The 27,225-nt window shown below is 40.8% G+C and overlaps 1 protein-coding gene across 1 annotated transcript in view; it reads left to right on the top strand.

Moving 5' to 3' along the window:
• ajap1 (adherens junctions associated protein 1) overlaps positions 1–27,225 on the top strand; it is a 68,613-nt gene that overhangs the window by 20,719 nt on the left and 20,669 nt on the right. The window contains exon 2 of the mRNA XM_049581250.1: positions 15,091–15,854. Within this exon, the coding sequence (XP_049437207.1) occupies positions 15,091–15,854 (764 nt within the window). The remainder of the gene's footprint in view (positions 1–15,090; positions 15,855–27,225) is intronic.

Consider the following 27,225-nt stretch of genomic DNA (forward strand, 5'->3'; position numbering starts at 1 on the left):
AGAGTTTTTGCCCCCAGAGGGGTAAGACTGCCACACAGCTCCTTCCCTATTCTCCCTTTTCTTTCTCCATCTCTGTCGCTCTCTTAGGGTAATGCAAATGCATACTCCATATCCCCCCCACGTCTATTTTAAGAGCCTTCTCCTCAGTGTGAACGGGCTGCGCTCGGGGCTGGCAGAATCAGGGAAGGTGGAATGAATGGAAACACATTGTAGGAGCGCTCACCAGCATGCCACTGTCTTTACTGTATTCTTAATCCATAATCCTTTAACATTGTTCAACGCAGCAAAAGTACTGGAGCTACTAAATAGAATGGCCTCAGAGTGTAAGGTTTTAGAGGAAGACATAACCAACCCACACACCCCCTGGGGGCTTTTGAGGAAAGCCATGACAGTGTCATGTTTTTCAGACCACTTTGCTATAAATAACACAGAAAACAATGATCCACACAGGCACTGAATGCCAGAGTGAATATTTCAAACTGGAAACATCTGATTGGTCAGACACTTTCAAAGAAAAGATCATATTCTTTCAGATTTTCCACCATAGTGCGCAAGAAGTATGTGGTGTTGCTGGCATATTAGCTGTTCAGTGAAAGCTGGAATCTATCTTATTTTAAGTGGTATATTTAATGTAAAAAGGTAAACCCACAGTTACCCACATCTAAACCTGAGTAAGAGTATTACCAGTGTAAACATAGCCACTGTCTGCACACTGGAGATGCTGACTAGGTAATCCTTACTGTGCTTAAACCAGCAGTAGAATCTGTTTTGTTCAGTTCAAGTGTTTGGTTAAGCCCAGAGGCCTCAGCAGCTGAAAGTGGTTATGATACAACAGTTCAACACAAAAGCATGAATCACAGGTGGAGAAGTTCCTTATGGTTTGTTCTTAAAAAGAGTTTTTCTTGAGAAGTCATAGACAGGAAATCCTCCCCGTTCCTCAAAGAAAATATTTAACATGACCACTGGCAACCTACCAACATATGTGACCAAGCATTTTTATAAAGTATAATTGGACTGACAGCTGCAGCTAAATAGTACAGTACAACTGCAGTATCACTAAAGCACACACAGACACTCTGAGTTCCTGTCTCTGTGCCTGGTGGCAGTAATCCGCAGCAGTGAATAGATTTTCTAACTTCAAACTTACTTAAGTTGCTCCTCATAAGGACATTCATTCCACCTCTGTGGGTATTTTCAATGGCTGGACCTCAGCTAAATTTGATACAAGAGCACTAACCAGATAACATTCATACCAGTCCTCCACTGCAAAGTATCCCTTTAGAATCATTTGTTTTGACAGTCACTTGCAGTTACAGTGAAACAGACCAAACATATTCCACAATTTGGAAGTAAATGGTGTGACTTTACCTTTTAAAAAGAGAGATGTTATTTCTCATTAGAGAATTTGCATTCTGACCTTATTGAACATGTTTGCACTCTCATCAGTTGTATGCTGTTAAGTAGACAGGGATATTAACATTGTTATTGTGCATAAATTCTCCTCTAACAAAGGCAAAGCAAGTTTTTGGGGAATCAAATAATTCATCATAACATAGTGAGATTGGTTTTCTGTTGTCAAATATATTAAAAATACGCCTGCTGGGATCAAATGAAGTAACACATTAGTATTTAATGCATGTGTCTGTTAACTTCATTGTATCAATTGAAAAATAAATAAGGATGTGTTCACACAGCTAAAGAGTACATCAACTAGGACAGTGTTCAGTTTGTCTCTGCCAAAAATCAGTGTCTGTAAAAGCATAAAATTGGTTGTGATGAAAAAAAAAACAGGTCAGCTGTGTTGAGGCAAAATCTAATTTACTAGTCTTAGAGATTATCATCGTTGAATATTTACTGCATATCCTTTATCACACTGCAAAGCAAGGAATCTCTGTCTGTTTGTATTTCTGTTTGTCTGTCCGTCACATATCTCAGGAAACGTTCTTCGATCTGCTTCTCATTCAGCGGGCATATTGGTGAGGACTCCAAGACATGCAGTGTCGAATTTGGTGCATTTGGACATGTGACACGCTAGATATTAATACACTTTGAATAAACAAGTGAACAGCTCTTTGTGCAGCAGTGGACACAGGGGCTCCAGGGCTCTGTGGACTGAGTCGAGCATGTCGTTCGCAGCAGGCCTTTACAGGCTCATTGACTGCAGTTCACTTTTGCTGCTGGATGATGGATATACTAACTTTAGAACCAAACTCTTCTTTACTTCCCTGGAGATGACAAGCACGAGCATTGCGATTCCAAACTGTGTCAGTTTGCCACAGTAACTGAACTACTACCACTAAATCTTCTAACCTTACAACCAACACAATATTTCCACTAAATAAATCCATGCTCTACTTTGAAACCGCATTGGTTATGTCTAAGCAAGCAACTAATGCGCCTATCTGTTTAGTGTATTTCCACTGTGTTTCTGGCCACGCAGGGTGTGTTTCTCAGGGACGGATTTAGTGACTGAGGGGCCCCATGCATCCAATGTCAACTTGCCTTACTTATTACCCCCTCTCTATTTGGACATGTTGGTGTTGGCAGTGGTAACAGAAGTACTTTTTTTTTCTGAAGTAAAACTATTAACCATTAACTGTTAAATTATTTATATCACATAATTAAAGTCTGACGTTAGAATTAACGCTTAAAATCAAGAGTGAAAGAGCATTATCAGCATAATATACTTAAATTTACGCAATATCTGTTCAAAGTGGAGCTTGCCAGATAGCCTAATGTTGATTAGAATGTATAATAATGCAGCATATTTTTAATGTTAGATTTTGTGAGTACCTGAATGTGTGATGTTACCACTAACATGTCTCTGTCAGGTGAATATTTGCCTCTGAAGTAGAAGTACACATTAGGTAACTAGTATACAGTTGAGTTGTATGCATTTATGTGCTTTGGGGGCCTTTTTGTAAGGCACTGTGAGTAAGAATAGTAACATAAGTCAGTATTTTCCATATCTTAACATCACAATAAATCTATAGCTGTTTGGGACCCTTTTAGTTTGTGGCCCCAGGCAGTTGCCTACCTTGCCTAATGGTAAAGTCTGCCCCTGGTGTTTTTCCTGTGGACCGAAGTGTATTTCATCTATGTTTCTGCCCACGAGTGGCCACGACTTTCGTGTGTGATGCAACTATGTCATGGCAGGTGTCAGATGTATTGCTCAGGACCCAGAGAAGCACAGTGTCGAATGTGAAGTTGTTTTTGAGCTGTTCTCAAGAAAGCTGGAAAGCAGCAATACCACGGACCAGGCAGTCGGCTCGTTCTGAACATGCATGTTTTCAGTGGACTGAACTAGTTACAAGAATTCCAAAACACTGATGCATTTTCTCGTTTTCCTGAAGTCCACATGACACCAAACACATCAAATGTTAAAAAGAAAAAGTCAAGTTAGTGAAAAGTAGTTTGCTGTTGAGCCGCAGTCCTCCTGTGCACTATATGCACTGTAGGTCTCATTTTAACCTCTTGCTGTGTCTGTTTGGACCCACCAGAGAAAACCACCCACTGCAGCTTGAAACTTCATGAACTGTAGCTGGTGAACCTTTTCCCCTGTGGGTCTTTTTTTTCCTTCCAAGTGCTGTTTTTAGATGTGTGTGGGAGAGACGTGGATACCATAGTTCATCGTGTACATTCTCTATCAATTGCCAGTGCTACCCCTGAATAAAAACAATGGTTATTTTTTGTACTCTGAAATTGTTAACACAAGGGTGAATAGCAGCACCTTTCCCCGGGGCAGGAAAAACCCCCACTGAGAGGTTAAAAAAAAAATGAAGCAAACCACTGATTCAGTCTAAATCCTGCCTGGAAGATAGCGCCTGCCATCACACCCAGCTTTTCATCAGAGGTGGAGTCACCTTCAACGAGCCACCTTTCAATGGCTGTGTTGGCCAGAAAATTATGTGTACTCAGTGGCAGGGCTGTCGAGACCATGCTGATAAAATTCCTATTGATGGCAGCCTGGGGACGCAGGGCGAAGGGATTGGAGAAGGCATGCCTTTTTCACCTCCCTCAGGTGGGAAGCCCATCTGCCGAGGCCTCACTTCTGCAAACTCCCAAGAAGTTCTAATTAAGACCTACTTTGCACAAGTGATCACAGTGTGATGGTGACACAAGAAGTGGGCCAGAGATACAGTGCAGAACACAATAATTAGGTGCAATATCTGATTAGCTGCAAAGATAATAGTTTTGTTTTACTGGGTCTAACATGACGCAAAGGATGAGTTCAAAGAGTCAGATAATCCTTCATTAGCCCCTTGTACTCTCATGACAATAATTTATATACACAATAAGGAAGGAAGGACGGCTCCAAATTTAGAGTCTTTTAATAGCCCCTATGTGTAGTGCTACTTTAATCTTTAATGTATTCTGTACTGTTTTGCCACTTTTTGTTAAGCTTGACTTCTTATGATTACTAAAACATCGAGGCTCTGTGAAGCATTTTAAAAAGGCTTCAGAAGATCCTTTAAAGTTGGCCTCATTCACAGAGACTATATCCTGCCCTTTGTTTCTTTGCTTATCTATGCCCCACTGGCACATGGTTTGCAGAATCGCTGCACATAATAGCCTACACAGCACTCAACTACTTTGATCTTTTCTGGGGGAAGAGCAGAATCATCAAGCACCGGGCCCAGCTCTCCTTTCTCAAGATGCTTGACATGTTGCAAGCCTTAAGTATGTGATGAGCTTCCTGTCCTTGCAGATAAGATGGTGACAGTCACTGGTTAAATGTGACACATACTGTTTGATGAGATGATACACTTCATTTAGATAATACTGATTTCATCTGTTTTTACTGCTGATCAATATTGTACTCAGCTTCCTCTCTGCACTAACAATGTTTTAACCAAATTCATTAACAGTAGGGGTGTAACAAAACACAAATTTGTATTGAACCGTTCTGTAACAGGCTTTCCATTCCTTACAATACAAACTGAACTTTTGAACTAATCCTTTCACGTTTGGAGGATAAAATACACAGCTTAAATTGTATGAAATGAAGTGTTCTCAGTGCTACTGCACTCAACAAGGCAGCCCACACGAAGTATCAGGAAACTTAGCTCCCGCCCTTCCCATTCCCAAACCTAAACATTCTACAAAATAAATGAAGAGCAGTGAGACATGCTGGGAGGCAAACTACACTACTCTAGCTAATTGCAATATGGTTAGTACAGCCATTACCAGACCAGATAGTCTATAGAAGATCTTCTGATAACCTAATAATTAATCATAATTATAATTATGAGGGCAATGGCGAGGGAGTGGGGGATTAAAAAAATGGTTTGCTGCATCTGTTACATGACAATCAGTTAGTTTTGAAGCATTACACCCCTAATTAAGAATATTAATAACAAAAGCTGGAAAATATGTGCAACAACATGATCTCCTAAGCTCGCCTTAGTAGGCTTGCTGTGGTTGTTGGTGTTACTAGTGTAACATGGTGTTCGGGTATACACCGATTACATTACTTGCCTCCCATTCCCCACCATTGTTTTGCATTTTTGATTAATTATTCAGATGACAGATGCTCAATTTTAAACAGAAATGTCTGTTTTGTAGGGTGGCATGGCGGTGTAGTGGTTAGCACTGTTGCCTCACAGCAAGAAGGTTCCTGGTTCGTCAGCGTGGGTTTCCTCTGGGTACTCCGGCTTCCTCCCACAATCCAAAGACATGCAGGTTAATTGGTGACTCTAAATTGGCCTTAGGTGTGAATGTGAGCATGAATGGTTGTTTGTCTCTATGTGTCAGCCCTGTGATAGTCTGGCGACCTGTCCAGGGTGTACCCCACCTCTCACCCAATGTCAGCTGGGATAGGCTCCAGGCCCCCCGCAACCTTCACGAGGATAAGCGGTTACGGAAAATGAATGAATGAATGAATGAATGAATGAATGTCTGCTTTGTACAGCAGCCTCAGAAGAGTCGCTAAGAAGGTGGAGGTGTTCAGCCTGTTGCCTGCAGCTCTTCATTTAACAGCTGCTCCCCCTTCTTTCCTACATTACTCCCTGCAATATTTTTAACTGATCCACTGTCAAATACCCTCTGAAAATGACCATTGTCTCATTGATAGCGGTAGTGCTAATCTCACTGACAAACACATTGCATTTCCTGTAACAACTAAATAATAAAGGTCCACTTGTGTTTTGCTAGTTGAATGCTTTTAATGTGAAGCTGAAGGGGTAGGAAATGTTCGGTCTGCATTAGCAGTCACTTTAGTACAGCCCTCTACAAATATTGAGCATCATCAACAAATACCTTTTTGCTCATAAAATGTTTGGTATAATAACACCAGTGAGGTCACAAGTTTACCAACCAGTTCTTTGAACAGAGACAGGCGTTATGATCCATATAACCAACTTGTCTTCTATTAAACACATGGATCACCTAACGACATAGTTCAGAGCTCTGAAAAAGGTCTCTTGTTTGAATAACTACATTGGTGTTTATCATTCAGTTTGTGTGTCTGTGTTCATGAATGGTCAATATGTATGAGTAAATGCCTCTACATGTATGACTCTGCTTAAATTAGCACTTGCACACATGAAGATGAGCCAGCTCTGCATCATATCACTGCTGACCTCACACATGATATGAGTCATGCAGTGATGTTTATACGCAGATGATGCATTTCTATTAGTACAACATGACATACAGAGCGCAGTGCTGACTGTGAACTATGAGTGAACTGTGAGTGTGTTTTTGTATAAGGCTTGTGTCAGCTAGCAGCTTGGTTGTAATTCTTGACCAGGCCTGATTTTATACCCTGAACCTATCCATGCCCTCCTTGGCATTTCAGCTGTTGGTGATGCACAGTATTTGTGCTGTATCTGTCAAATCTAACATTCTCATAAGTTCACTTTGCACAGACCCAGCCGTCCTCCATCTGCACAGTATCCACAGCCTGGTGCTGCCACTGAGGTGCATTCAAATCCATTTCAGCATCTCTATATCAGACCCTTGAGCTGATGTTACATATGAAGCAGTGGGAGAGAAAATGTAATTACTTCATCCAGAGCGTCTAAGTTACTGCGCTGCGGAGAACGAGAACCCTCAAATGTGCTCTGGCTGAATTCACAGATCATGAAAGAGTGAAAAACAATGGACTTGGAAATTCAGCGATCATAAAACAGCGCAAACCACAGTAGAGCACTTCACATGTCAACAATCTGACATGTGGGACGTAGGCAACATCCTCTTATGCAAAGCGACCTGTATCTTCAAGGCATAGCAGCCTGTGTGAATGGCCTTTTTTATTAACCGCTCTCACCCTTTGCTCAAGCATTTCATTCAGGATTATGCTGTGAATCTTTTTCACAGACTTCAAAGGCTGCTCTTCATTCATTTTGGTCTTTTGATGGCATTATGTTGGTTATGTGAGGTTTCCAGTTTCAAGGGCAGGTAAATTGCATTAAGTACTGTGTGCGATGGATTACTCAGTCTAATGTTTTCCCTGTTTGCACAGCAGTACAAGCGTGGGTTGGAAGAGGAAAGTGACAGGAAACCATAAAAATGTCCACTTTGGTTCCAGCATTAGCGAGACAGATGCCGTGTGCTTCAGCTCTGCTGGCAAAGTCTTCAGTTTGACTTTGTAAACCTTATTTCAGGGTTTGTTTTATTTTTTTATTTGCAAGTCTGCACTTTTTGGACAGTCTTTTTGGCCATAGGCACGTTGTAAACATAGTTACAGAATGTTAGTTATTCATGATTAACTCTATAATGCAATTTAGCTGTAGAAATAAGAGCTTGAGTCATATGCCAATGATATTTTCATGTAATGGGAAACCCTAATTATATGTTGCAGACTGTGGTTCTCAAACATGAAGATCATGTGTTTAATTTGGAGTGCCTGTCAGGGCCTAATCCTTACCCCCATGACAGTTGCATTTGTAGGAAGCTGCAGAATAAGTTGGAAGTAGATTTGCTCAATATAGTACAGCTTAAACTGGCACTGAGGAGAGAGAGAGAAGTGAAGCTTGGTGAACCCTCCTCCAGCGCTTTTTCGTATTTGGGTTGAGAAGCATAATCCAAATATATTGCTCCGAAATATCACATCTCACATACACTGTTACATCACTTGCTTTCTGTTGAAATTCTGCATTGCTGAGGTTGATGAAGGACAGCCGAGGTTGGGATCACACACACACTCCCTCAGCTCTGGCTATAATTGCCCTATATATAATTGTACATATGGGAGGCATAATGGCTCCTGGATCAATAGATACAAGAAACAATGAGGAATAACAGCAAACATGGCATATAAAAAAATACCGTGTTTGTGTCTGTGTATTTCGACGGTAAACACTCCAGGAGTGTGTGTACGTGTGATGCACAGAGATTTTGTTTTGCCTGCCGTGTCTCTGAGCAGAAAGCCCAGGCTGCCTCTTTCATCTGCTGTCTGTCAAGTCCTGGTTAAAATCATCATTCCAGCAAGTCTTTTGCTGACCTTCAAACCCGAGTCCTCCAGGCCAACAGACACGCTAATTAACGGTTCGCTCCATAACCTACAAAGTAATTTCATTCCCTGTATGTCTGGCTCCAGAATGGACTCGGCATACTGAGATCCAGGACTTGAAAGTAGCCTGTTGGGTCAATGAATACCATCCGAATAATGCATATAAAGTAGCTTACAGTCAACTTAAACTTTCCCTAGTCTTCCAATAAACATGTGCATAGGAATGCACCCTCCTCCAACAATGTATCACTTTTTCAATTTTTCAGTTAAATGAGGAAAATCCATCTGCCTGCGTGCCCTGCAGGGACTGCATGTACAATCACCACAATGCTTTGTGATGATGTAAGTGTGAGGCGGGGACAGTACAAGCTCAGAATCAGGAGATGTCACAATCTCCACTAAAGGGATTTCCTGCCATATTGTTGAGGCTTAACTATATACTGAAGTTAGTAATGACGGCATGATGAAGCATGTGCTTATAAAATAGGACACCAGTCACACATTCCCACCAGAAAGCAATCTGGTATGTTCACGCTGTGAATACTGCACTTTATCTGCCATCTGTGCAGTGTACTTCCAAATTATATTTTCATTTTGTGGGATGTCAAAGAATATTAGAGGATCACTCTTAAATTAAAAAAACTGCAGGTCTTAGAAATTATTTTCATCTCATTTTATCTGTTGCATGTGCTGTTCATGCAGGAATTCAGTCATTTGTTTGTGTGTGTGTTTAGAACTGTACTCCCTGTCAACTTTATGGAAGTACCGAGAAAGTACTTTACTTTGTTAAAGGAGCTATATGTAAGAAATCTAAAGCACATAGTCATAAAATCCTCCTAATATGTCACAGAGACTAAGGAATAATGTTCATATAACATACTGATCTCACCGACAACAATAGTACAGCCAGAATATTCACATTTAAAAAAATATTTTACGGTCCTCAAATCATGTTTATGTTTTGAATTTGTGTTTTGACCTGTTGCGCCACCCACCGCCGTCTACCAGTCACGCAGTCAGTAGAGTCTCAGCATCAGTTACAGTTACGACTGAGCTACAGCAGCACGGCAAGCAGCATTAGCAGTGTCCCAGTACATAGCATTAGCAGTCTCCTCAGCTGTATCCCGACAGCAGCGTTAGCAGCAGAGAAGCCGGACTTGCTCAAACAGTCCGCTGGAAAACCGAAGATCAAGGACGCGGCGACGTGGCCCTGCCACGGCAGCCGCCCGTGGGCAAACAAATCAGTCTCCAGCGTGCCGCTGTCCAGCAACCTCAAATCTGTAGGGGAGGAGGGGCGGATACGACTTGCGGCAGTATTTTGAATTTGAGTGCAGTAACTGTTTTGGCCACATTCTTACATAGAGCGCCTTTAACTATGCCTCATATGTGTTGTACCAGTGTACCATAATGAATGCTGCTCTGCTCTGCTCTGCACTTTTTTTTAAGTTAATATTAAATTAATTTTTAAAAATTAATTTGAGAAACAACACTAAAAATTGTTGCTAATCTATGGAAGCTGAGATTGGCCGTGCTTCCCATTATTTTTTTCATGCAGTGATCATTAATCAATTATTTTGTCATCTTGAGAAAACAGGCTTTGTTATCTCAAGATAATGAGTTGATGATTTCATTATCTCAAGAGAGCAAGCTTTGTTATGTTGTGATAACGAGATTGTCAAACCTGTACTGTGAGAAAACAAAATTATGTTTTATATCATTATCTCAAGAAAACGAGTTTCGTTATCTTGAGATAATTAGATAATTACAAAGAGGTTGTTTACTCTTGTTAGGCTACTTTATCAGAGATAAGGAGTACCAATGCCAGCATGCACAGGTAGCGTCTTGACGACTGTAGCAACTGATTAAAGCTGAAAATGTCACATCAGAGAATGGTATTGATATTATAGATTGCATCAGATGGTATTAGTAATTAAGTGGTAATCGGGTGTCCTCTTGTGCACATAGAGGCTAATTATCTCATTATTATGAGATAAAGAAATGAACAACATTTTGTTTTCTTGATAACAGGTTGATTATCACATTATCTTGAGATGAGAAAACTAGTTTTCCTGAGATAACAAAATAATTAACTGGTGATCTTGATAACAACATCTCGGCTCGACATCTCTTGAACAAAAGAAAAGGATTATTTATGATGTTTATTAGAAACAAAGAAGTTGCAACATGTTTCATTTCCACGTGCTTCAGTCTCTAATAACTCATTTTATTTTGGTTGGTTAAATGTGTCAAAGCTACAACAGTGGGTATATAGTGTCAGATGGACAGTTAATAGGATAATTCATTAATAAATAATAACTGACAAGTCAGTAAATGCTGCTTTAAAAACATTTTTACTAATCTTTGTATAATTTCTCTACTTATTAAAGACACAGTGTTTGAAAGTAAATATTACCTGAATCATTTGAAAGACAAATTAAGAAACCATCAGTTTTATTAGGAGTTGTATTAATTTTGTAATTCAAATGTCATATTAATTAATCACCTCAAACTATGTCCGTGCTCATTAATTACCAAATAATCAAAGACAAAGCCAGACTTTAACAATTAGGGGGCATACAACAGCCACCACAGGACAGAATATAAAAAGCAGATAAAAAGAGATATTTCCATTTAGGTTAACTGATGAATAGGAAATCTTACTCGCCATGTCATAAATATAAATGTACAGTTTGACTGATCAGGCATTAAACACGGATTATGTCCAACCTAAAGAACAAACCATCTGTCGTTATAGCAAAGTAGCATATCAAGTGGGTTTATTAGAAATCGGCTACTGCTGAGCATGCTGTGTGCTGGCCAGCAGTTTTAACATTTTTGGACACATTATTCATCTTTTGATAGTGGGCTACTTAAGAAAGCTGGTCTTGATTGATTGTGATACTAAAGATGATGTTGGTGCAGCTGTAAAAACTACCGTAATTAACATTTTATATCCCTGCTTACAGCTGGAGAAAGAAATCATACACCAAAGCTCCTTTCTCTGATGTGTTCAAGGGACACTGTTTTGAAATGTTACTTTTAGTTTGATCACTGCAGTGTTACATCTAATGTAGTTTTTTATGAGAAAATGCACCCATTTTCCAGAAAATCAGTACCCGGCTTGAATGTCAGTGATCTGTGGTAGTCATTCTGCTATTGGCTGCTCATTCATGAGTAAAGCAGCTCTGCTTCTGTTTATACTACCACAGAGCAGACCCAATCATCTTACAGAAACCTTATAATCAACCCAATTACCTCACACCAGGATTCACCTTAATTTTTTATTATTATGGATTTTCTCTCAGGTCAGACACATGTTGTTACCATGGCTGCTCTTCCAGACTGCTCCGAGCTCTTTCTCATTGTTGTGGCCATGTTTGAGCCCAGCACGGTTAGAGGCAAAGTGCTCAACAAACATGGTCATTAAACATTTTACAGCTCTTCTTTTCACCCTGCTGCAGATCATATTATTCATGATGAGTAACACCACTTTCCTTATCAGATATTGCATTAATGTGGCCTGGGGAGTTAAACTTGAGTGACCTCGAGTGTGTTGATTGGGGAGGTGCCCAGATCTCAGTCTGAGGTCACAGCCAAAACACTCACACTACAAATTATTACCCATATTTTTAACTGTCAATAATACACTGACCTTGTCACTGCTCTTTAATGACCACATCAGTCACCATTTATGACTCAATTAAAATGCCATTCTAAATTATTTATCAGTCAGTGCTTTGCTGGTCCCTCACAATTCCTATGAAAGGTACGGTGAATAATAAAAACACTGTTCAGAATCACTCCTCATAGTCAGTGTTAAGTGTCTTCGAAAATGTTGACTGAACATCACTTGAATTGTTCATCTAAAGTCCTATTGTTCTTTTACTGGTATGCCAAATTATGCCTGAATTTAAATGTAGATGCTGTCAATGATGGATGAGAGCACAATTCAGTTTTAACTTGTCAAAAATGTCAAACTATGTTTCGTAACTACTCACTACACCATCAAACTCAGTGCTGTGACACTGACATAAAAATATCGTGTGCAGACAAAAAGACACATCAAGTAGGAGGGCTTGAAAAAAATTAAGTTTGAATGAATGAGAACCAGGGTTGGAAATTAGCACAGCCATGGATTTGCTTCAATCACCATCCAAAAAAAAACAAGGGTAATTTAGTGGATGTTGGAGTCTAGCAGCCACAGTGGCAGGTGGACAAAAAGTTTATTTCCAACCCTGACAAACAACTTATTTATTCAAATTAATTAAAATACAACCTTTGAATCATAATGCTAACTTTGTTGTTGAACTCTGCCACTTAACTTAAAGGGACAGTTCAGATCTTTTTAAGTGGGGTTGTGTGTGGTTCTTATCCTTAGTCAGTGTATTACATACAATAGATGTCTGTCGGCAAGCCCCCAGTTTAGCAGGCAGAGGCACCGACATGGAGGCTTAGCAATGTACTGCTGTATAGGGGTCAGCAAGAAAACATATTTTAGCCACCTATAAAAATCAACATCAGTTTAGGTGTACACTATATTTGGAATATTTTCATTGCTTTACCTTGCCGTCAGACAGCAACTTCTCACAGAGAGCATAAGCTGCTCTCTTCAAAGCCAGACTCAGTTAAGGAAAAAAGCAGAAGTTGGTGGTTTACTGCTGCCTCGATCATTTAGTTTGTTTGTGTTATTGTGTGACTTAGGTGTTTAAAAGTGTTGGTTCAGAATCACCAAAGTGCTTTGGGGTTGCATTTGATGTATGAAAGGCGCTATATAAATAAAGTTTGATTGATTGATTGATTGATTGATTGAAAGTCACATAGTAACGCCAACTAAACAACTGCAGCAGTAGACCAACAGCCTCCAGGTGGAGCGAGCTAAGATGACTTTTGTTGTCAATGGAGTCTGGTGGCTTTAACAAGAGTATAGATGGGGAACTGAAGCCATTTACGGCTTCCCTGTTGGAAAGGACTTTCTGCGACAAAGTAAAGCAGTGAAAATATTGCCAATGTAGGGTATACTTAATCTGACAATGATTTTTTTGCTGCATTTTGCTGCTGCCCCCCTATCCACAGCGGTACATCGCTTCCAGTCAGTACTCTTGTCTGCTTCTCCAAATTGGGAGCATGCCCAATGCCATCTACTGTAGGTAATACAATGAGTATGGATAAGTACCTCTTACAACCCCACTTCAAAAGATCCAAAATATCCCTTTAAGTGACAGGCTAACATTACTGCCAGACAGTTATTTACAAACTCTCCAAACAGCCTTACCTTTATCTTTGTTCCACATCAAATCAAAAATCACATTTTTTCCCATTTCATGCAAGCAAAGAGAACAAAAATAAGCCTGTTTACTGACAGGATAACAGGCATGCAAAAGGACAGACAGATTGAATGTCTGATTAAAATTGACATCTAACAATATTTTAAATCAATAGCAGAGCAGTTATAATCCATCAAATCACTTGGTGTGAGCTTTCACTGGGTTTAGTGCAATCTCTAGTGTCATCGTCCTATTTGCTGAACATTTGCATTTGAACACAATAATGTAGATTACGTGTGAGAAGAATTATTTATGACCTGCACTGTACTGTAATTGTAACATTCCCACAATCCTAACAGAAGTCCATTTTGCCCTGTAACTGTCACTACAGTACAACTAGATGATAGTTAGAGACTTGTAAAAACAGAACTTGGTGATTATATGAACGATGGACACCTTTGTGTCGCCTCAGACAGTCGATGAACCCATTCACACTTTTCCATCTATCATCACCTCTGTGATGCTTCCAAAATGAGTCCTCCATGTGGGCTTAAATTGGCCAAGGACAGCAGAGATGAAAGATAGCCCATAATGAGGTTTCTCCCTTAGGAATCAATGTGTAGCTTTGTCCCAGGGGCCACTGAAGGTTGTCTGTAAAATCAGTCTACTGCAGGGTCCTGGCCTGAACAGCTAGCCGATGTATCACCTTGCCATCTTGTTGATGAGCAGAAGGGAGGTTTACAGAGTAACAAAGGACGTTTTCGGACATACTTTGGCTGTGAATACATTAGTGCCGTAGCTGTGTAGGTGAACATTTCTGCGATATACTTGTCATGCTGTGTCATCTGCTGGCATTGCGTGTTACCTCCCTGATCATTGCACTGCATAATCAAATTGCCCTTTGGGAATCAGATGACTTTGTGTCTGAGGCAGATAATGCAGAATATGATGATCAGCTAAACCAGGCCTGACCTTGTGTGTCGGTGTAATCATCCCTGGATTGATATGAATCTGTAACATCAAGGATAAGTCCTCCCTGTGTTTGACAGCTGAGAGCAAAGAGTGCAAATCCATAATCTTTCACATGTTCTACAACATTTACTTTGTGTCTGACCTTTAGACTGTAATTCAAGAGGCGCTCTGTGAAGCTAATTATTATCGAAGCTTAATTGAGTAGGAGTTTAAGAAGTTGCGGAGTAGAACTTTGCCGAGACAGCAAATGGGGGGTGAATACAGATGTGAATCTTTACAACAGGTTGTGAACTTGAAGGTGGGAGATGGAAGGAGCCTGATTTGTATGGTGTGAACATGTAGTAAACTGGGTCTGAATCTAAAACGCTCTCTCTCATTTACTTTCTCTGTTCTCTGCAGTCCGTCTGCTTTGAGGCCAGGCAGCTGTGTGGGGCACCGGGTGTGGATCCTGCTGGCCATGACCCACCTCACCTTGGACTTCTCTGTGTGCAGCCCCCTCAGTCAGGGCATGGGGGTCAAACTCACGCCTAAATCGGTGCCTCGCTCTCGACCTCGCTGGCAGCCACTCTGGGACACACCCAACAAGCTTCACTGGAGAACAGTCAGCCCGTTGGCCCGCCGGCTCCTCAACCCTGTCCCTCCACCCCAAGACAACAGGGCAGGGCTAGGGCCAAAAGTCAAGGGTCAAAAGCAGCGAAAGCCAGTGCATAAAGGACAAGCAGCGTGTAAGGAGTGCCGGTTGAGATACTCTCAAAAGGAGACAGGTGATCCTTTGGCTGTAATAGCCGAAGCTCCAGCAGCTTTACCAAGCGGGAGCAGAGGAGACACAGTGAGGTTGTTACTTAGAGCTAGGAGGCAGCTCAAATGGGACAGCTATGACAAGTCTCAGGAGGGCCGAACTACCACAGTGGCTGGATTTATCGACTGGGGACCCACAGGGACAGATAGCATAGATGAAGATGGCAAACCGGAGCTCAACGTGACGCTGTCCACCAAGGTCTCAACTACCACAGTGGCCACAACCACTAGCACTACACCCAGGCTAGCCCAAAGGACGTTCACTGTGGTGACCACACCAGAGCCCAAGAGGCTCAGCACCACCAAGGCCACTGTCAGCTTCGGGGAGACTGTCAAACCACCAAAGCCATATGGGGACACACCAGGTAAGACACATTAAACAGCTCATCATCGAGTGTGAATTTCATTTTTAATATCGAAGAGTAATCTAAAGAAATTATTGTTTGAGTTGATTTTGTTGCATCTTTTGTCTCAGTCACACTTTACAGACTCACCCAATGTCTTCAATACAAAGATGTTTCCAAATGTGCTCAAAGCCAGCATGTCCAACCCTGTGCCCTCAGTTTTGTTCTGCAGGTTGACATTTTAACAAAACAATTGCTCAGTTTGCCTTTAATCAGAGACATTTACCAAATTGATGAAATCAGTGCTGAAAACAAATAGTAAACCTGCATAGCCCAGAAATGAACACTGTAGACTGAGTATTGTTTCAAGTGTATGGTATCCAGATAAACAGGCTCTTCCTCTGCAAGTTTATTACTCCCTGCAAACAGTAATTTCTTACACTACTTACATAACTATTATGTTACACCCCACAAAATTGGTAACTGTATCCTTTCTCATCAAAATTCACATTTCACATGTACACCTCTGAGTAGATGTCAAGGTAACTGCCTGTAAGGGCAGCTAGGCTGGATAGCTCACAAATTATTTTGTTAACTGGAGGTCCTCTGTTGCCTGTGACCAGTATTTTCCCAAGGATCTGTCTAAAAGATGAAGAGTCAATCGTGGTGATAGGCAACATTTCATCCACCACATATCCAGCCACAAGCTTCATTAGTTATTTGTGGCTTGTAGCCTGCAGCTGTCCACAATTAAAATCCAGTCTGGGTTGTTTAGCCAGTGTTAAGGCACAGCCATCGTCCATGGCTGACGAGGGCTCAGTTTCGGTGGGGTGGGGTGTATTTCCTGGAGCTTCATGTTGTTGTGCTGTCAGTCTTAGAAGGTGTTTCAGGAGGTTTGAGGTTGTGCTTTTCACAGCAGAAAGAATCATAGTATCACTACTTGCTACTTACTTACTCCTGACAAAGTCTAAGTAATGGGAATATTTCCAGTTACTAAATGTAACTGTTTCCATCCTCAAAGCTAGCTTGCTGCTTTGTGACATGCATGCAGGACAGTTATGAAGGTGAATAGGCAAGGCAAGGCAAGGCAAGTTTATTTGTAGAGCACAATTCATACACAAAGTAATTCAAAGTGTTTTACAGAACAAGAAAATGCATTAAAATCACAATACAAAATAAAAACATAAATAATCATTATAAAATGAACTTTAAAAGAGAAGAGTGCAGATAAGATCCTTTCAGTCATATGCACAGTGAAATAGAGCTGTTTTGAGCCTGGATTTGAACATTGTCAGAGTAGAGGCCTGTCTCACATCTTCAGAAAGACTGTTCCAGATTTTAGCTGCATAAAACTGGAATCCTGATTCCCCATGTTTAGTCCTGACTCTGGGCACCAGCAGGAGGCCGGTCCCTGAGGTCCTCAGAGTCCGAGATGGTTCGTATGGCACTAACATGTCAGAGATGTACTTTGGTGCTAGGACGTGGAGAGACTTGTACACAAGCAGAGCTGCTTTAAAGTCTATTCTCTGAGCCACAGGAAGCCAGTGTAGAGACCTGAGCACAGGACTAATGTGCTCGTACTTCCTGGTTCTGGTCAGGACCCAAGCAGCAGCATTCTGGATGTACTGCAGCTGTCTTACGTTCCGTTTGGAGAGGCCAGTGAGCAGGCCATTACAGTAGTCTAACCTGCTAGAGACAAATGCATGGATAAGTCTCTCCAAGTCAGGTTTAGACACTATACTTTTGATTTTGGCAATGTTTTTTAGATGGTAAAAAGCTGCTGATGTTATTGATTTGATGTGGTTGTTAAAGTTCAAGTCTGAGTCCATTATTACCCCGAGATTTCTAACCTGATTTGTAGGTTTTAGAGAGAGAGACTGGAGGCGACTGCTGACACTTTCTCTTTGTTTCTGTGGACCAAATATAATGACTTCAGTCTTGTCTGAATTTAGCTGGAGAAAGTTGTTTTGCATCCACACACTGACCTGTTGGATGCAGTGACAGAGTGAATCCACTGGTCCATATTCACCTGCTGTCAGTGTGACATAGATCTGAGTGTCGTCTGCATAATTGTGGTAGGACACATTATTACTTTGTATTAACTGGCCTAAAGGCAGCATGTAGAGATTGAACAGAAGGGGTCCCAGGATTGACCCTTGGGGCACCCCACAGGTCAAGGCCATGTGGTCTGAGACACAGTTACCAATTTCAACAAAGTACTTCCTGTCCTCTAGATAGGACTTCAACCAATTTAGGGCAGTGCCAGAGATGCCCACCCAGTCCTCTAGTCTCTGTGAAAGGATCTCATGATCGACAGTGTCAAAAGCAGCACTCAGATCTAGCAGGACTAAAACTGAGACTTTGCCTGCATCAGTGTTCAGGCGGATGTCATTTGTCACCTTAATAAGAGCGGTCTCAGTGCTGTGATGGGGTCTAAAACCTGACTGGAAAACATCAAAGGAGTTGTTCATTAGGAGAAAGTCAGTAAGCGGTTGGTAAACAACTTTCTCAAGGACTTTGCCTAAAAACGGCAGATTTGAAATGGGCCGGTAGTTGTTCAGTACTGTGGCATCAAGACTGCTCTTCTTTAGGAGAGGCTTTATGACCGCAGTTTTCAAGGCCTTTGGGAATGTTTCAGATTGTAGTGACATGTTAAATATGTGAGCGAGTGGTGGTAACAAACTGCTCAACACAGACTTTAGAAATCTAGTGGGTAACACATCGAGGCAGCATGTAGATGAACTCAGACTGGTGATGATCTCTTGGACAGTTTTGTCAGTTAGAGGTGCAAAATGAGTCAGCTCTAAGTGTCTAGGTGGCTGCAGGGTTGTTATTGGCGTTGTGGAATTGATGGCATTTTTAATGGTCTGAACCTTGTCGCAAAAGAATACTGCAAACTCATTACACTTAGATGTGGAGATCAGTTCCAATGGCAGTTGAGCTGGAGGGTTTGTTAATCTGTTCACTGTTGCAAATAAGACATGCGAGTTGTTACTGCAGTTTTCAATAATTTCAGAAAAGTACCTCTCCCTTGTTCTACGTAAGATCTGGTTGAACACGTACAACTTTTCTTTATAAATTTCATAATAAACATGAAGCTTCGACTTGCGCCATTTCCGCTCGGCCCTCCGGCAATCCCTTTTCTGTGCCCTGACCAAGTCGTCATTCCTCCATGGCGCCTTCTGCTTATTTTTAACCATTTTAACCTTCACAGGGGCAATGGTGTCCAGAACATTCAAAACACTCGAAGTAACAGAGTTCAACAAATCATCAACATTAGAACATGAGGCATTTTCAAAGTTTATCATTTCCATGAACAGAGCACCTGTGCTGTTATTTATGTGTCTCCTCCGAACAACTGCAGGACCAGCCGGTGCTTTGGGAGAAACAGACAGGTCAAAGAAGACACAGAAATGATCAGACAGAGCAACATCAACCACATTGACTTTTGAAATATTAACCCCCTTTGTAATGAGCAGGTCCAGAGTGTGCTGCGCTCTGCTGTGGGTGGGCTCACACACATGCTGAGTCAGGCCAAAGGTTTCAAGGACAGCACTGAGTTCTTTAGCATTTCTGTCACAGACATTATCCACATGTACATTAAAATCACCTGTAATGTACAGCACAACACTGGACCTTAGTTTGTCATGTGCTGAGGTATTTCCACAACTAATTCAGAAATGGGCCTTTTACCTGTGTATACCAGTGTACACACAATGTGAAGAGATCAAGACAAAATGACTGACTCAGAAATGTTCAGGGCATCAACTGAACACGTGACGGACAAATGAAGCAGTTCTATAATTCTGAAAAGTCGATATGAAAGAGGAAACTTGAATAAAGTAGTATCAGTTTAAAGCGCACACTCTTGGCACAGGGGCAACATTCTCACCCTCACAGAGCCCCAGGTACTCCCAGCTTGGTTGTGCAGTCCAACAAACACAGTTGGTGTACGCTCACATGTGGGACGCCAGTGTGTGTGATCACATTCCTATCGTTGCACTGTATTTCTACTTGATTTTTGGGGGTGCCTTTATGTGTGTGTGACCTGGGGGGGATGGTGTGAAAAATGACTTGCTGGCAGGTTAAAGAAGCATTTGGCAACATTATGTGTCATGCAGGTAGCACTTGGCTGTTAACTCTCTCCCCAGGTCAACAGGGACAAAGGCCCTTCTAAAGGAATTTGGCAAATAAATTGCATAGAATAAATCAAGTATAAAACAGTCATGCGGCATTTTCTCACGCTTGTTTTTTCTAATGATATTGTAAACTCTTTTTACCTTTTCACTGTAGCGCATGACTAATGATCCAGAGTAATGATCTGCTTTTCATATAATATAATATTGCAGCTTGGGGAACTAGCACCTGATTTACAGACTGTGACTGTGATGTCCTTGACCATACTGTGGCCCTCATGCCTGAAACACTGTAGTTGAGCATATGTGATTTTATGGACAGTCCCTCTGTGCTGTGAACACACAAACCTCCCGGCCAGGCATATTAGATTTACCATTTCATTAAGTCCATGAGGAACACGGCTTTTTAAATGGACCATACAGGTACTCATAAAACATAAGTCATGTTTAACAACTTATGAAGCAAGCACTATGCTAATTGAAGCTTTCCCATTTGGTGCATTAATATAAATGTCATAAAATTAGGCAGCTAACAGTAAGGGTGATCAAAAGTCCTTGGCCACCTCCCACTCAATTACAATAAAAAAATGTCTTAAAACACGGATGTGAATGTGAAAATTGCATACAGCAGAAGTCCTGCTGACAGAACATAGCCTTCACTGCGACAAAATCACAAAACATCTATTTTATGAGGTCAAGATGAATTCAAAAGCCAATTCATGTGTGCGGTTTTAGGACTTGTGTTTTCTATTAAGTCACTCCAAACACTTGAAACTAAACATGCTGTTTAGGGAAATGTGGTAAATAATTTTTGGGTTTTGTGGAGATGTCCCGAGACGACCTTATCAATCTTCATAGTTCTGCTTTGTTGTTTAGTTTTTGGGATCTTAGTTGTGTCCAAAGGGCCTGTCAAGCTGTGCACGTGATGGTCCTACATATGTTTTTACTTGGAACTGTAATAATGTGCTCAGTAATGATATTATACCATAATTCCAATATTCAGATGATAAATATAAACTGTGTGTAAGGTCCTGAACTTGGACCTCAAGCAAACCTAGATCTCATTGTTGGTATTAGTGTACTCAGTAGGCCTGCAACTAAAATGATTTTCTGTTGATTGTTTTGTCTCAATTAATCAATCAGTCTTTGGTGTATTAAATGTCAGAAAATGGTGACAAATGTCAGTCAGTGTTTCCCAAAGCCAAAAACGATGTCATAAAATATCTCATTTTGTCCATAGCCCAAAGATATTCAGGTCACTGTCACAAGAACATGCAGGTGGTACGGTCTATTGATACTGCAGAAAAAAAAAGAGAAATGAGAATCAAAACAGTTTCAAATATTCAGAATTGATATGTATGGATAATCTTTTTTTTTTTCACAACATAAGCTGATATTACTGTAGCCTCTCCCTACCATTCATGCTAAAAAAAATAGTATTGCTTAGCTTTTATGTGGGGAAAAAAATGACTATCAAAGTATGTGGTATAAATATATGTTGTACTCTGGTGACTGATGTGTACGTAGTGAACGAGCAATGAAATGGCAGTATGTAATCGTCTTGTCAGCGTTGTTGTGATGTCTTCATTTTCTCTTGATTGGGAGGTGAGTGTGAGACCAGCAGTGATTCAAGATGATGGCTTGATATTGTATCCTGGAGGAAATCAGTCCTCACAGTTAACTGAAAGCTGATGAGGAGGGAGAAAAAAAAGCCTGCTCTTTCTGACTAGATGCACATTACTGTATCAATAAGCAGGCTGTGTCTCATCACAGCAGATGAATAGAATCACTTTTCAAAGCCCAGGTGCTTAAATGCTGCAGAAAACTTTCCTTTTGCTTTCACAACACATTAACCCATGTCTGTCTCATATTGGCCCCAAGGCAAGACATAATTACCACACCGACAGCGCAGCATTGAGTCGCTGAAGAAATGAAACTATTAGCGAAGGAGAGGCGCTTTGTCTCTGCATCTTACTCTTACCTTTCCTGCTTTGTCTTTGAAGGTGTTTATAGATACATTTCATTCAGTCTTAGCCTGACTAATGCAAACTCAGACAGGAAAACATCAAGCATCTTAAAGTGATGATCTTAATCAGAGCTTACCTAACAGTTTAAATGACTTAGATTTCTGCCTGTGTCTTGTGATGTATTACAGCATGTATTTAAATACTCTGTCCCTTGTGGAATAATTCAAGGGAAGTGGTTTTCCACACAATTGACGAAATGGGACACAAACACATTGTACACAACTCATACTTATATAAGAGAGATACACTTGCAGATCTGGATGATCAGATATATTTGTCTGTCTTACACTGGTGAAAGGATATATCTTGTTCATTACAGTTTGGGTCTTATTTTTAAAGATTTGGCCGTCACTTCTGTCAGATAAGAAAACATTGTATTTACCAGTGTAATAACATGGCTACATTTTGATCAATGAATTTATCTGTCTCAAATGCATCTTGGTTGCTTAGCTTTTTTGATATTGGACGGCCATCTGATGCATTTAAGAGGCATGAATTGGCTAAGTGTAAGTAAAATGTTATTTTAAACCTCAGGGTTATATAGTAGCGTGTGAGCTGCATATTAAAAATTCGATGTAAACATCCTTTTAAGAAGCATATTTTTAGTGGGTAGACGAGTTGACATATTCATCCAAATTATACAGTAAATTCAAAACATAAATAAAAAAGCTGCCTCTGCCTCAGTAAGACTGCTGCATTACAGCATGTCATATGTCAGTGCTGAAGACAAAGGGCTGCTTTGGCAGTGCTGAAAGAGGTTTTCTGGTTCTTGCTCAAACAGATTCAAACTGTGGCGTGTCAACTCCCATTTAAGGCGGATTTTGCGAGTAGGAGTTAGGCTGGTGCTCTTGCACACAGTGTCATGATAATTGAGATGTATTTCACTGAAAAATGCAGAACCGGTTCATGCATTTTCTATGTCTGCTTTCATGCATGCGTTGATTTTATTCCTGAATCTACAGTATGTTGGGGTAAAGATTGTGTGCATTTGGCACCCAGCTGTTTGGTGCTGACTGTGTGGTTCCTTCCATTGTAGTGTCATGTTGTCTTCCAGGCTTAGACTCACTGTGCCAACTTAACCGTGACAACTGTCCCAGGTGAATGACGTAAGATCTACTTATGGCAAGGCCGACACATTTCAGTATAAGTGTGGCAGTGTGCAAAACATGCATATCCATGAACCCTTTGTGTGGGGGAAATGATCATCATGTCCGGAATACTGTCGCAATTCCTCGCTTTTTGATTAGTCCTAGTAAACAGAGTATGTGTGTGTGTGTGTGTGTGTGTGTGCACATAAGATGCTCTGTGTCTCATCTCTGTCTTTCTCATCCAGCGTCTCAAACAGTAACGCTTCAGCTCAGAGTAAACCTCTGGGAGAAACGGACCCAGTCACCCTGACATCACAGCTAATTGTAGGCTTAAAGCGTTGATGTAGAAATGACAAGTGGCTCATGAAATGTCTGTATTATGTGGAGAACTTTGACCAACAATTTCCATATTTATATACAGTGTTGTTTTTTTTCCCATTGGCCATTTCATTGGCAGCATTTTTTTCTATATGTGGGGTTTGTGTTTTTTGCCAGCTACATTAACTGGATAGGAACTGTTTGTGTTTCCTGTTTGTGTTTTCCTAAAATATTTCAGTTTTGGAAAAAATAACATCTTCACATAAATGCTTAAGCCACTGCAGCTTTGAAAATTCATATATATCATTGCTAGTCAGGCTCCCAGGAACTGTGAGATTACAGCATGCGCATTCACCCCTGCAATAAACGGTCTGCATGAACTAATTCACTATGACTCATGAATACTGTAGGCAACCAGCATAAATTCAAGCCATTAGTGCACTTTGTCTCAGCCACGTAAGGCATGTGTGTATCATGACCATAATCATCTCATGCTGTGTGTGTGTGGGGGTGTGTGTGCGTGCACATCACTGTCAAACATGGATGCAAGTGGTAGTTTGTGGAAGGCAGCAGTGAGCAGAGGGAGGATATGATTCCAAAAAGCCTTTCTCACATACAAGTGCTGTACACACTGAACAATCTGTATCTTCTAGTTTCTAGATCGACAGTGGTCCAATCATAGACTGTATAAGGGTCCGATGTAATCATTAATACATGCATCTGTTTCACCTTGACGACAGCAAAGAAATACAGTAGGTTTCAGAGCCAACCGGAAAAGTTACCAGTTTCCTGAATCCTAAAATGCCTCCTCACATTAAGTCAAACGTTTCACAGTAAACACACACACTTTGGACTAACAGGCAGAGTCTGATCATTCTGAGTCACTTCATTGAATTACCAGTTTGTACCACTGTGTGTGATACCAGCTAAGGACAGTATAGCAAATATAGTATGTGTTGTAGTTTTGTTTCAACTTTAGTCAGGCATTTTTAATCTGTAACTCTGTGGTTTGAAGCTTTCTATGCCCTCAGATTTGGAAATGTATTTGCTTCCAGAGTGCAGATAAAAAATACTTTTTGTTTGGTAAAATGGTGACAGATTATTTAGATGGCAAATCTGCCATATGACTTGACTGTCAAATATTCAGTTTTGTTTGTATCAGTAAGTGTGAACTAGGTCAGCCAGTGCATTTTTTTTTTTTTTTTGAGAATAAGGCAACATTAGAACAAATCTGCTAAACCTGCCATCAATGCACATATATTTATCACACAAGCAACAATATGTTGTCATTTTTTTATTTATTTATAATGCCTGATGAAGGTCCAGCGAGGATTACAACACTGACTACATTTATACGCACTAAATGTTCCAGTTCTAAAAAAAAAAAAGACAATATTCCTGCTGAGCTGTTTACATAGCTAATGAAAATGAATATATATTTTACACACAGCCGTGCATACTCTAATTAACATGCCCTAACATGTCAATGATCACATTAGAATATGGAAGAGTGGAATGGCTGGAGCTGCTTGTGATATGTTGCTTATTTTTGTCAAAATAGTTTTCCACCAGTAGCTGGCTTGTTCAACTGTATGAACACAGCCTCCCTCTTTCATTCCTTCAACCGCCTTCTTGAAAAGGTCACCATTTTGATATTCGTGCATACCTAAAAAGCTGCAGATATCCAAGTCTTTTATAACATTTAAAAGTAGGTGTATTTCTCTGTCCGACCTGAAATGTGGGATTTTCTTTTGGACATACATCTCTACTCCAGCCTTGCAAAATGTCAGTTGGTTGAGTTCTGTACACACACGTCTTCACTGGATAATACATTGGGGTAAAAAAGCCTTACTTATATATCTAAACCCAATGTGTTGTTTTTTCAAAACCTGTATCACAATGGAAATTTTGTGTGCATGTTAATGTAGTCAGTGTTTGAGTAAACTAATGTGTGTAGCAGTCAGTCAGTGTGTAGAAATGAACCACGGACTTTTTATCCACATGGACAAGCTCTGTGCTTGTTCCATTAGTGTTTCTTGTGTGACAATTTGCCAACCGGTTTGATTTGGTTGGAGACCAACTACGTAATGACACAGAAAGTACATGACAGCTCGCCACAGCTTGTCTGTGTTGCACTTATTGACTGCAGGCTATGTGTCTCCACTCCCACTCACTGTTGGCATTGATAGTGCAGGACAACAAAAGGGACAACTCTTTCTGTTAGTGCAGAACATCCAACAAGTGCACGCTCTTCCCCAGGACGAAGACACTAAAGTTGCTTATAATCGGTTAAAAGGCTTTAAGCAAATACATTGTGCCTACTTCCTGTCTTTTAATTTAATTAGTTTGATTCCCTTTTGCACTATTTTCATGCACTATTTTTCAATTATCAGTGTCAGCTGTCAGCATATGAGTCTTAGTCAGGCTTTGGTGGTATTTATTTTTTCATACCTTCCTGACATTTCACCGGAGTATGCAATATATGACAGTATTTGTGGGAAAAAAAAGAAATAGACAGACAATCCAGCCCTGGTGGTTAATAACTTAAATGTCATGTGTAATTTCCTGTGTAGAGATAATGTGACACCGGTGTGAATTCTCAGCATCAGAACGTATCTTGTGCAAAGCTCAATCAATTTGGATACGAGTTTGTCTGGATGCTGTGGCTTAGTTGATGCCTCCTGTTGATCCTGCTCTCACAGCACTCTGGCCATCATGCAGGAGGTGGGAGGAGAAGGAGGAGGAGGAGGAGGTGGTGGTGATGGGGGGTTATAGCTGTGGTGCCTCCAGATGCTCACTGATTGTTCCCGGTGATTGTGCTGCTCGTAACTGCGACCCCCCTCTACTCCACGCAGATGGAGCTGTCAGCTCCATTATGGATATGAGATGATTAAAACTGCAGTCAGTAAAGCCACTACTGATAACTTAGGTCTTGTTAGACGGTCTGAGAGTCGCAAGGTTAAATGTTACAGGCTCGTGTGGTGCAAGCACAAGGTACTATGTGTTCCTGATAGAGTCTTCCAGTTGCAGCTTCCTGAAACAGACACATTCAGTGCATGTTTAGGGTGAAAGATGGTATCCAGTGTTGGAGCCAGCAGGTATTTAAAATAAATAGATCCATCTGGCAACAGTTCACGTCACGTTATCAAGTTTGTGAAGGGGTTGGAGGGTTAAATGAATGAAGTAAATAAGTAAGTCTACATCCACTGTAAAGCAAAGTGAGCACATGTAAAATGTATGTTAAGTGTCTTGGCGATCTATTTTTAAAGAAGCGAGCTCAGTGAACATTGTAATGCAGCATTTTGACCTGTGGTAGACCTGTAGAGGCGTACAATACAGCCTCTTCAGCAGTGAGAGACACACAGAGAGACAGAGAGAAACCACTTTTCCCAACGGTTACCATGGCAATCCAATAAATTTGCCATTACTCTCTGTATTGACTCTGAATAAAGTGGGTAAAAATGAATCTCCTTTTCTCGAGCGTTAAATCTGGACTTAAATGCTGATGCCCGGTGACAGGCGTGCAGAGTCAAACCCCCTTTCCCTGATTTACAGGAAACCGAGCCAAGAGGAGATGAAGGGGCCAGACTGAGCAGATGCTGCTTCACTTTCTGTTTCTCCGCTGCTCAGACTCTTTCTTCATGGCTTGACACATCTGCCTAAAGGAAGAGACGTGCAGATGTTGACTGAGACACTGTTTTGGATACAGGAGATTGTTTCCATCAATCAGAGGAGATAGGGTAGAATCTTAATATGACCCGATTTGTTTTTCTATTTTGGCTTTATTTATTTTAGCTTTTGAGTAGAGATACTCCGATTGCAT

This window comes from Epinephelus fuscoguttatus, linkage group LG7 (assembly GCF_011397635.1).
Source record: "Epinephelus fuscoguttatus linkage group LG7, E.fuscoguttatus.final_Chr_v1".
Classification (NCBI taxonomy): Eukaryota; Metazoa; Chordata; class Actinopteri; order Perciformes; family Serranidae; genus Epinephelus; species Epinephelus fuscoguttatus.